This window comes from Corythoichthys intestinalis, chromosome 8, assembly GCF_030265065.1.
Source record: "Corythoichthys intestinalis isolate RoL2023-P3 chromosome 8, ASM3026506v1, whole genome shotgun sequence".
In the NCBI taxonomy this organism is placed as follows: Eukaryota; Metazoa; Chordata; class Actinopteri; order Syngnathiformes; family Syngnathidae; genus Corythoichthys; species Corythoichthys intestinalis.
This window is the reverse complement of record NC_080402.1, coordinates 44,378,687-44,391,255: the sequence shown is the minus strand read 5'-3', so window position 1 is coordinate 44,391,255 and position 12,569 is coordinate 44,378,687. Positions and strand designations below refer to the sequence as shown.

Genomic DNA, 12,569 nt, shown 5'->3' with positions numbered 1-12,569 from the left:
ATAAATATAATGTTAAGTTAAAATCAATTTAAAAAATAACAAAAAATGAAATATTCTAAATAAAATTCAAATAAATGCAGTCCTTTAGGTAAGCCTAAACCCACTGCCATAGCTCAACATTATTACCATCAGAACAAAAATAATTGAATTATTTTCCATAAGAAGCACGTACGTGTGTATGACTCTTATGTGTATATTATCACACACCCTCTTTCTAACAGACAGTTGCCAGAGAAAAAACACCACATGTTTTATTACCGCTAGACACACTAAACACGCTGGAGTTAACGCTTTTAGCTGGTGGGAAACGTTCATGATAGTGTTTACTAAACTTTAATTTTGTATAGATGCAAAATCATATTGGAGGTATTGCCTCCTCCACAGCCACCCTCTGCAAACATGCTTTACATATCGGTTGGCCCTCCTCCTCTAAGCCGCAGCCGTCTGTAACTTTTCTGTGGCCGAAGTATTCCCGTACCAGCGATTTTGTTTTCTCCGAAGGGGGAAAAGTTCAGGAGTTTCACCTCCTCCAGCCATCGTGTAGCACAGTTGACTCACTGACACCTGGCAACAACCGGTGGGGGAAGGTTGAGCCTTTCAGCTGCAAGTGATGGATTTTTCCCTGCATTTTTGGGACATAGAAAATAGCTAATATCATCAGGACGGTATGACGGAAAATGTTTGCGGTTTTGAAACCGTGACGTTTTCATACCATGGTATACCTTGAAACTGATAATCAGTTCATGTCTAATGTCAACTAGGGGATGCAAATTATTATCCTTTGTTACTTTATGGAACTAAGTTTGAAAAAAAAAAAAAAAAACTTAAAAGGACAACCTTACACGGTCACTTTAGTGTCCTTACCTGATTATAGTTGTATCTTATGAAATACATTAATGGTATTATTAGGGATGGGAATTGATACGATTTTTACGATTCTGATTCCATTATCGATATTGCTTAACGATTCGATTCTTTATCGATTCTCTTATCGATTCTAATTTCGGGAAAAAGAAGAACAAACATTTTGATTGGCATCAAGTTTGTTTAATCAGAAGTCACAACCTTACAAACTCACAACGATGTCAAAAGAGGCCCAAAGCCTCAATGTTAACTGTGGCAATAAGTGGCAAATGCACACGAATGTGTAACATTTTACTGATACATTTTTCTAATAGAAATAAAAAATATTGGTATATTTTGGCATATAGGTCGTTGTTCTGCCTTTGACAATGTCCCCAAACTTTTTCCTGTGAGGGCCAAATAACTTTTCCCTTCTCTGATGAGAGGCCGGGGTCAGTTTGTAACAGAAAAAGTGTGACGATTGCAGGAGTGCGAAATGTAAAAAAATTATTGTTTTTCAGAAAGCCACAATCAAATAACCCTCTGTGGATTCTTCACGGAACAAAAGTAAATAAAATAAAAATAATAATATAATATAATAATAATAAATAATAATAGCACTATTAATTAAATAGATAATAACCAAATAACCCTCTCTGAGTTATTCACTGAAAAAGGCCAGGAAATAAATAACACTACTGAGGGAGAAAAAAACAAAAAAATTTCAAAATGCTCTCTGGCATTGTTCAGGGGGCCGGACCAAATATGAAGCCACGGGCCGTAGTTTGGGGACCCCTGTTTTTATTTACCAGTATATTGAAATGCATGCCTTTTAGTTTTTATGGCGCTTTCACGCTCAAGTGGTGGCGCCCTTGCGCTTCCTCACACGAAGAAGAAGAAATGCCGCATCCAAGCCAGTGAGCGAGTTAGTGAGAAAGGGAAACACTGCCACGAGCCTACGTTCTTTGTTAATGTTTGTAAAATATCCACAGAGCCAACGCCTGTATGTATCATCTTCTGTGTTGTTGTTGTGTGTTTCCACTCGCGATCGGACACTTAAATCCAGTTGTGTAGTGGTTTAAACGATGTGCTAATGCTAGCGAACACATGCTAACTGTTTGTTATGACTGTGCTAGCAGCTAATCATCACTGATTTACGTTGATGCGAACCTGTTTGTTATTGGGGACGAAATTGATTTGTTTCATTTCTATTTTTAGTTTCAAGTGATGGTTGAATAAAGTCAGCAAATTATACCAACGTCTTCTGCATCGTCATTTGGGAGTTTAGCTAGCTGAATAGCCAGGACTGAGCCTTCGCGTCTCGGTGAGGACAGTGCAGTCTATTCCCTCCCGATGCAGTTATTTCCATCTCGCAATGACTGCAAGTCGCTTTGTTGTAATTTTTCCTCGTGAAGTGAAGACACACTTTCGAGCGTTCGAACCTACGTCATTGTTATGTTTACGGCGGCAACGCTCGTGCTAAACTATCGTAACCTTTCATTTTCACCCTTTTTCCTGGTGAAGTGTAGCCAAACTTTGGAGCGAGTGGTTCTTGGCGCCATGCTAGTTTGATGCGTCTGGACAACAAGACACGTCACGACGCAATATGCGTCTTTAGGGATCGTTAAAGGGATCGTTAAGGCTTTTTCATTGTGATGTCGAGGCCTCGAAACACTCGGAACCGGTTCTGAATTGGAGTCGGATTTCGATTCCCATCCCTAGGTATTATGTTTTTTAATATGACGATATCCTATATTTTGCACTGAAGCTTGGGTTGAAGCAAATTGTGATTCAAATTGAAATTGAAATCAAAAAATCGCAATTAGTTCATTTTCTAACATAGTGCAGATTAGTGAACATCAAAGATTATTTAACGTTCGGACAACCTAACGTTCATTTCTCGTAATAAATTTTCCAAAGCATCTTCTGCAAACCGGATGTACATCTTTTGTGAACTTCACCAAGTGTTTACAATCATATTTTCAACAACATACAATATACATGTTTAAAGCCAACAATACAAATGTTTTTTAATATCCAAGACACTTTCACAGATATAGCGTACATTTTTTTTCAAACACATAAAGGACAGTTCAGTGTCAGTGGCTGGAACTAAACCATGCGGACTTCAACGAATGAGTTCTGAACAACTACAGTAGTGTTGGCCCAACACTTTTGAGAAGCTCTGCTTTATCGGATCTAGAAGACGACTGTGATGATCTGCATCGTTTATCTCCAGGGAGATAATTGCAAATAATCCCCAACAATGGAGAACGCAAACAAAAGAAAGACCTGAATAACAAGTCCACAGAGACACCCAAACATCTTCAACTTTCTCCATCCGAATCCAGTTGGCCTCAATTCAGCCCTACTTAGAAAATCTGAGCAGTCAACTCAGTGTAGTCATGAAAAATAAAGCGGTCTTGTTGCACAACTCATAGCCTGAGTGCTGCACAGCAAGACTCCTCCGGGATTATCCTGTGCCAAGCAGATGGGACTTTTGGGGCTTTTTCTTTTCAGCCACCACGGCTCCTCGCTTGGCGGTACTTTTGCACCTCCCGGCAGAGACAAGATAGAGGATTAAAAGTGACGGAAGATAGAATTGAATCAACAGACAACATCAAATGAGATCCAATCTAAAAAGAAGTTGTTTTTTTCTTGAGGAAAAATAAATTGTAGGATGAATTTGTGTCTAAAAGGTTACATTTATATCAGTGGTTCTTAACAATAAAATTGATTCTGAAATATATCGCAATATTACTTCAGGCAATTCTCGTACTGATTCAAAATTGATCCTTACATGTGTTTTTGGTGGAAATAAACAATGCAGTGGCTGCACGTCTACTCCTGTCCACTAGTTTAGAGCGCGGGCAGCCTTGCCTTGCAATCTGCTGATGAAGGGTTGTTTTTTTCTAAAGTAATATATAAATATCGCAATAATCGTCTTAATGTGTAGTATCAGGATTAATCGGATCGAATCGTGACATGTGAATTGGGATATGAATCGTATCACCAGATATGAGCCAATACACACCCCTATTCTTGACCCTGCTTAAGTACCAAACCCAACGAGTTTTACATGTGCATGCACCTAACACATTAATTAATGATATTAGATGATATTAGATTAGATGATAAAGCAATTTTTCCAAATTCAAACTGCTAGCTAGCTAAGTTAGCAAACTAATGTCTAAGCAAATTCCTGTTCAAGTTTCTTCTCATTTGGGCAGCATTTTTTAAAAGGGTCGAATTTGATGTTTAATGTTTTTATATTTACAGACATAGAGATAGTGTTCACAGTTCAGCCTGTTTAGTTGCATTAACATAATCAATAATTTGAAAGGTTAAAACTAAAACATGAATCATCACACAAAAAAAATACAAGAGTGTGAAACAAAAAAAAAATAATACAAATAATTTTGCCTTTTGTTGTTGCTTTTCATGGTAAAAAGTGAAATGTCTTTTGTCGCATCCTGTAAGCCTGTAAATGAGGAGCAAACCAGTTTTTCTCCAATTTCACACAATCTTGTGCGATTTTGAGGTAGTTTGAAGCTGAAGTAGGTTCTGTTCTAGTAACATCTTAGTTTTACTATGTGCCTTTTCTAGAATTTTGAGTGTACAGTATGAGAAAAGAAAAATGAGAGATGTGAGGGTGGAAAATCGAAATGCTTTTTTACTAAGGCGTAATCCGTCTACTGTTGAAGCACCACTTGAATTGACATGAAGACAGAAAATAAGCCTTTTTGCTCATCAAGCATAAGAAGCTTATTCCCTCCTATCAGTTGTTTCTAGACGCAACCAGTTGAGAGGCTTCTGCTTTTCTTAGTCTTTGGGTTTTTTTCCCTTTGGTGGCATTTTCCTCAAATTAAACCCTCATTCTAAGGGGCCATTTACATGGTGACACTGCGACACTAAGACGCAACGAATGTGTTGCGGAATGGCCTCGCCTTTACACGGTAACGGCAAAAACGGAAGGCGAAGACGCAAACTTTTGATTCCGGCCCCTAAAGAGGAATGATTCGATTGCGGGGATTGCTACGCAAGCATATAAATGGAACGCTCTCGCTTCGATGATGTCAGCACTCGCACATGGAACTTTGGTCATGCACAGTCGCTGCTACTATACATTCAAAACAGCAAATATGGTGGAATGTCAGCTTTAATCTACTTTACTTTATAATATTTATAATTTAAATATTAGGGCTGTCAAACGATTAAAAGTTTTAATCGAGTTTTTACAGCTTAAAAATTAATTAATCGTAATTAATCGCAATTCAAACCATTTATAAAATATGCCATATTTTTCTGTAAATTATTGTTGGAATGGAAAGATAAGACACAAGACGGTTATATACATTCAACATACGGTACATAAATACTTTATTTGTTTATTATAACAATAAATCAACAAGATGGCATTAAAATTATTAACATTCTCTTAAAGCGATCCATGGATAGTAGTTATGGATTGTAGTTCTTAAAAGATAAATGTTAGTACAAGTTATAGAAATTTTATATTAAAACCCCTCTTAATGTTTTTGTTTTGATTAGGGCTGTCAAAATTATCGCGTTAACGAGTGGTAATTAATTTTTTAAATTATTCCCGTTAAAATATTTGACGCAATTAACGCACAAATGCCCCGCTCAAACAATAAAATGACGGCAGAGTGAAAAGTGTACTTGTTGTGTTTTTCAGAGTTTTTGCCGCCCTCTGCTGCCGCTTGGGTGTGACTGATTTTATAGGCTTTAGCACCCATAAGCATTGTGCAAGTAATTATTGACATCAACAATGGCGGGCTACTAGTTTATTTTTTGAATGAAAATTTTACAAATTTTATTAAAACGAAAACATGAAGAGGGGTTTTAATATATCTTTTGTCTTTCTATCCATGGATCGCTTTAACAGAATGTTAATAATGGTAATGCCATCTTGTTGATTTATTGTTATAATAAAGAAATACAGTACTTATGTAACGTATGTTGAATGTATATATCCATCTTGTGTCTTATCTTTTCATTCCAACAATAATTTACAGAAAAATATGGCATATTTTATAGAAGGTTTGAATTGTGATTAATTGCGGTTAATTAAGATTAATCAATTTTTAAGCTGTAATTAACTCAATTAACAATTTTAATCGTTTGACACCCCTACTTTTTAATAAAATTTGTAAAATTTTCAATCAAAAAATAAACTAGTAGCTCGCCATTGTTGATGTCAATAATTACACAATGCTCACTCATGGTGCTGAAACCCATAAAATCAGTCGTACCCAAGCGCCAGCAGAGGGTGACAAAATACCAAAAACACAAGTAACAAGTGGACATTACACTGTGCTGTCATTTTAATCTGTTTGAGCGGGGCATGTGCGTTAAATGCGTCAAATATTTTAACGTGATTAATTAAAAAAATTAATTACCGCCCGTTAAGGCGATAATTTTGACAGCCCTATTAAATATATTTTATGTCCGTGTTTTTGTGCCTTTTGAAGCAAAAGAAAAAATGCGTAGACGCCATTACTTCGAGTGGGCGGGTATGTTGTCTTCCGGGGCGAGGAGGATGTTGTCAAAGAAGGGCATCATTGTAAAATTGCACTGCCCCCCACAGCCTGGCATGAATACTTCATTGTTTTCACACGGAATTGCGACATCATTCGAATGGAGATGGCACCAAGACAGAACCATGTAAATGCAAACATGAAATGTGTGGTATTCTCAGAGGATTACTGTGTAAACGGCCCCTAAATCTCAAATCCTAACCTCAACCCTGAATCTAAATGTATTTCACCTAATCCACATTTCAACAACACCTGTGTCTTCATTAGTAGTCGATCCCCCCCCCCCCCCCTCCCCCAAGTCTAAGTTCCGCCCCTGCTACATTGCTTCCTCAGCAATGGCTTTCAGAGCTTCCCCTCTTTTTTCTCTATCCACCTCTCAGCAGTAATGGCAAGTACAGCATCTTTTTTTTGTTTTTTTTTAATTCTAATGTTTTGTATCTTCTACAAGGACAACCCAAACTTCGTTAGGGTTTTTAGTGGTTTATCTGTCACTGAAAGCATGGAACACAACTACTATAAGCTGTAGCTGACACCAAAAGAAAACAAAACAAAACAACAGCCTTCGGGCTCCCGCCAACTTGTTCATTCCTCCCTCTCTCTTTCCAGCCAGTCACACTGTGCGTTTAGGGACAGCATTTTAGACCCAACACTCCACACATCAACGTTGCAACTTGAAAAATACATGCAACCCGATTCATTAAAGTATTCTAGCCACTGTTAAGTATCTGTTCTGCTGAAATGGATGATGAATTGTTTGGGCAATCATGACTGTAAGTGGTGGTTGCCCTTGTTATTTCATGTGTGCTCAATTCATTAAAGCACACTGTTTCTGGGACTCTTGTTGTGTATGGGGGCACAAGTGTTAAAACAACAGCAAGTGTTAGAACAGCCTGTCTCTCTTCTCCACGTCGCACGCCAAGTATTTTCGTTTTTATTCAAATATAAAGTATTTCACCGTAAATTTTGACTTTAACGGTTAAATCCAACTTACGTAAAAATTCAAATTACATCGCCAGCATAGGAACAGAAAGTGTTCGTAATACGAGGACTCCCTGTATAAACGCATATGCAAGGGGTGCCTAACCCGGTCCTCAAGAGCCGCTCCGGGTCCTGGTTTTTGTTTGTTTAACCAATTAGGTTTCTGCTAAAACAAGCAGCACAAGACTACAATCAACTGATTACACTTGTAAGACACCAGATTGGTGCAAAGGTGTTGTCCTATTTTCTTGGAAAGAAATCGGGCACCCACTGTGGCCCGATGTTTAATAGTTTGGGGACCCCTGGCCAATAGGGTCTTACTCCAGGTCAGAAAAACACACAATTTACAGCCACTAGTTGCAAGGGGTAATATTACATAAAATAAAACAAATCAGGAATATGGCTTTTGCATATTCTTATCATCATGCTATCTATAGTTCATTGAACATAATTCATAAATTTGGAACATTTGGACAACAATTTGGAACATCCCAATTTACGCGAAACTAAACCCTGACCATGAATCCTCGAGCTCTCATTGGTCTCACCCCGGGTTGGCAAACCGGTCCTCAACAGCCGTAGTGGGTTCTGATTTTCTTTCCAACTGATCCAGCACAGTTAAAAGTGAGTACGACAGGAAAAAAAAAGTCTTAAATAGCATTATTATGTGAATTTGAATCATATTTTGAGATGATTCGACTATATATAACAATTTGGCAACACGCATATGATGAGAAATTACCGGTAGTCTTTTAATCTGCTGGCTAGCCACACCTACCATTATAGGGCTCTAGCGCCACCAACAGATGGATGACGTCGGCCGGAGAATGGTTTCATCTGTTTTACTATTCAGCCCATTGAGGGGAAATTTATTCAGAACGAGGAAAATGCGACGAAGAGAGCCGCAAAATGTCATTGTTCCAGTCTCTCTACTCCAATATTTTTACAGGATATTCTTTTTATCCAAGTATATTCCCCTATAGCTAAATAAATGGTATGGTCATGACAACAGTTTTGTGCTAAATGGAATATGAAATACTAAAAATGCATTTATTCAGTACGACATGGCAAAATTACTCCATAATGGTCAAAACTGTCGACTTCACCTTTACTGTCGCACCTCCCGAATGATATTTTGTCATTTCCCTGACCCGGCATCGGAGAATGTAAACAAACCAAGAGGCGTGACGGCTAGCCGACATGCTAACCCAAACCGAGTAATGTTTAAAAGTCTTCGAAGCGAAAAATCACACATAACTAGCCCGGATATTTTCACACGGCGGCGGGGTTGTCGATTGTCTTCGCCGATCGGCAACCCGCCCGGCAGCAAGCAAGTTAGAGCTCGTCGTTCCCCTGCTGAGGGCAGAAGGCTCCTTTGCGGAGAACCAGCTGGACAATGAACGCCAGAAAATCCGGCAGACGTCGGAGGAGTGCTTAGCTGTCACATGGTCAACACGAATATGGCAAAATAATGATTTACTACACGGCGAAGATGTAAACAGCGAGAGAGTCATAAGAGAGCGGCTGCAGTTGTTGTGCAGCTAACATGGCAGAATGTGTCCGAGGAGAGCTTTTCTACATGCCCATCCATGATCAAAAATAAGTAAATAGTCCTTTATTTAATGAAAGTTTGTAGTGTTTACTTTGTAATCGCTGTATTCGAGGCCATTTTTAAAACAAAGTTACAATTTCTGATAGGGTACAAAATTTGACAGAACACCGGGCACATGAAGAGGGCAATAAGCCAAGTATAGTGCTCTCCCGGCGGGGGGATGTGCGATAAGCCACCGGTCGTCGGCCGAGTGGACAAGGAGCATGTCAGCCACAAAATGCAAGCCACCTCCGTATTAAAATGATCCCAGTATTTGACATAATACAAAACACAATGTTTACTCACTTACTCGTAAGTCCAATGTTCCCACAGTAGTAGGGCTTGTTTTGGCCAATATCCGCTGGTGAATGGGAACTTTTGAAACCCTAAAAAGGCTAACACGCCTCTCCCTGGTGCAGCAACATTTTTCTGCAGCTGTTTGGCTGGCGTGATGCGAAATATAAACGAATTGATCCGCAAAATATGATGACTCGCAGTCCATCTGCATGCTATAAAGCAATACTGTATTGTGAGGTGCTGACCCTGGTAACGTCACATTCGCCTTTGTCCTAAACCAGAGACTGGAGCCGGAGGTCACTCATTTTCATGGTGCGGGAGTCAAAAATTGAATATATAAAACGATCGCTTCCACACACATCCAAGCAGTCCATTTCATTCAGGAGCATAAAACACAGCGTGAAATATGAAATAAACATGCTTTTTGGTGTCATACGCACTTTAACCAATGAGGTTTCTGCTGAAATGAGACGCACCTCAATGCGATTAACTGATTGCGTTTGTGAGACACCAGATTGGCGAAAAGGTTTCTTCTTTGAAGAAGATGAGTTGAAATGGAAAGCCACTGTAGCCCTTTGTGGAATAGTTTGCCCACCCCTAGTCTAACCGCAGAACCAAAACCAAGGGTGGGCAAACTATTCCACGAGGGCTGCAGTGGGTGTGGGGTTTTGTTCATTCCCATCATGAGGACAGCCTTTCACCAATCTGGTTTCATAGAAGTGCAATCAGTTGATGGCAGCCGGGTGATTTGTGTTTCAGCTGAAACCTCATTGGTTAAACTCTCTGTGCTGAATCAGTTGCAACAAAGGCCAGGACCCACTGCGGCCCTCGAGGACCGGTTTGCCCACCCCTGACCCAAACCCTAATACCATAACATCTTAAATCCCAACACTCAACCCTCAAATGCAAGGCAAGGCAAATTTATTAAAACATCTAAACACTTAAACTCTTCACTCTGAACCCCACACCATAATCCTCTCATCCTAAACCCAATTTGAAGTGTTTGCTGATTTATCTTGTTCAGGAGCTAAGGGGTCAGGTGACTCAGCTCCAGCCCCTTTTGTCCACGGCCGATCAGTACCGGTCCGACGTTCAGACGCTGGTCTCTCTGCGAGGCGAACTGCAGAACCTGTCTGTGGTCCTGACAGCCATCCAGGAGGAAATCGGCGCATACGACTACGAGGAGCTTCAGAGGAGAGTTGTGCTGCTGGAGACCAGACTGCACAGCTGCATGAACAAACTAGGTCATGTAGAAATTTACTCTCACTCATTACTGATTATGGTAATCTCCATGCATTCGTAGTTCACTGTATACAAATTAACCTATCCGCCTACTGTTCTGTGGAATCTTTCAGTCGCTTTTAGCTCAAGACTTGGTAGTTTTTGTGCTCTTGAGATGAATGTGCTCTTAAAAATGATACGCACCCGATTAATAGCACTTTCACAGCCAAATGTGTTCTAACATAACTATAATAGGCATCCCAGAATTGCTGGTCTCAATGCTCATTTGGCAACATCATTTTCTTTTTAAATTTAGCAGTGTAATTTACACTTTTAATTGACATTGTCTACCTTAGGAAACTCCCAGCTAAGCGTTTTTAAAGACTGTTCTACGTCCAATCTTGAAATAAGTCCTTCGAGGCAGATATCAAAGCAGAATCTCTTAAAAACCAATGGCTCCCAGATAATCGCTGATGTTTTCTCTGAGTGTCTCTGAAAACAACACGTCTTAGAAATAGTGATGCCATTTTAGGAAGAGGAATAATTGGGACGAAAACAACCTGATTGTCTTCTTGTGTGTAAAACCTAAGACACTAAATCCGATGCTGTGTTTCATCAAAAAGAACGTTGCCAGCAAGTACAAGGCAACATAAATGCAATTTTGCTTTTAGTAACAAGTGTCTTTGGGAAGGGGAAGATTTTTTGTTTTATTAATCAAATTAAAGTTGTATTTTTTAGGTGTCGAAAAGTCATAATCTCCCCAGGAAAATAAAAGTTATGTTCTCTCAGAATGAAGCCAATTTTGGAGGGATAAAAGGCTTCTTTTTTTTTTAAGCTATATTTTTCTAATCTAAAAAATTGATCAGTTTATGTAAAAATGTTGGGAAATTATGAGAATATACTAGTATATACAGTCAGGGACGAAATTATTTGCACCCCTGGAATTTTTCTAGAAAATACAGTATTTCTCACAGAAATTAATGCAATTAAAAATATTTTCAGAATTAATGTGTTTATTTCTTGGATGTGCATTGGAAAAACACAAAAAAGCTTAATAGAAAAGCCAAATTGTACACAATTTTACACAGAATGCAAAAAATGGGCTGGACAAAACTGTTGGCACCCTCAACTCAATATTTGATTGCGCATCCTTTAGAAGAAATAACAGAGAGCAATCGCTTCCTATAACCATCAACAAGTTTCGTGCACCTCTCAGATGGAATTTTGGACCACTTTTGTGAACTGTTCCAGGTCTCTCAGATTTTTAAGGGTGCCTTGACAGTGTGCAAGGAATCATGAAATATGGAGACAATCAAAATGTTTTGGATCGCTCATGGGTGTTCCAACAGGACATTGACCCAAAACATACCTCAAACTGCGACAAGAAATGGTTGGAGACCAGTGCCAGAAAAAAGAATGAGGCCTACAAAGAAAAGAACACATTGCCTATAGTCAAACATGGTGGAGGTCCAGTGATGTTTTGGGGTTGTTTTGCTGCCTCTGGCACTGGGTGGCTTGACAGTGTGAAAGGAGTCACGAAATATGGAGATTATCAAAATGTTGTGGGCCGGAATGTAGGGTGTAGTGTCAGAAAACTGGGTCTGCTTCAAAGCTCATGGGTGTTCCAACGGGAATATGACCCAAAACATAGCACCAAGAAATAGTTGAAGACAAAGCACTGGAGAATTATGAAGTGGCCATCGATGAGTCCGGATCTAAATCATATTGAACACTATGGAGAGATCTCAAAACTGCTGTTGCAAGAAGGCACCCTTCAAATCTGTGAGACCTGGAACAGCTTGCAAAAGAAGAATGGTCCAAAATTCCATCTGAGAGGTGCAAGAAACTTTTTGATGGTTATAGGAAGTGATTGCTTTTCGTTATTTCTTCTAAAGGATACCCAACCAAATATTGAGTTGAGGGTGCCAACAATTTTGTCCAGCCCATTTTTTGCATTCTGCGTAAAATTGTATACATTTTTTTTTAACTTTTCCCTTCAGCTTTTTTGTGTTTTTCCAATGCACATCCAAGAAATAAAAACATTCATAATGAAAATGTTTGTACTTGCATTAATTCTGTGA

The 12,569-nt window shown here is 39.1% G+C and overlaps 1 protein-coding gene across 1 annotated transcript in view; it reads left to right on the top strand.

The window, feature by feature from the left end:
* LOC130920722 (noelin-2-like) overlaps nucleotides 1-12,569 on the top strand; it is a 44,374-nt gene that overhangs the window by 17,545 nt on the left and 14,260 nt on the right. The window contains exon 4 of the mRNA XM_057844117.1: nucleotides 10,292-10,511. Within this exon, the coding sequence (XP_057700100.1) occupies nucleotides 10,292-10,511 (220 nt within the window). The remainder of the gene's footprint in view (nucleotides 1-10,291; nucleotides 10,512-12,569) is intronic.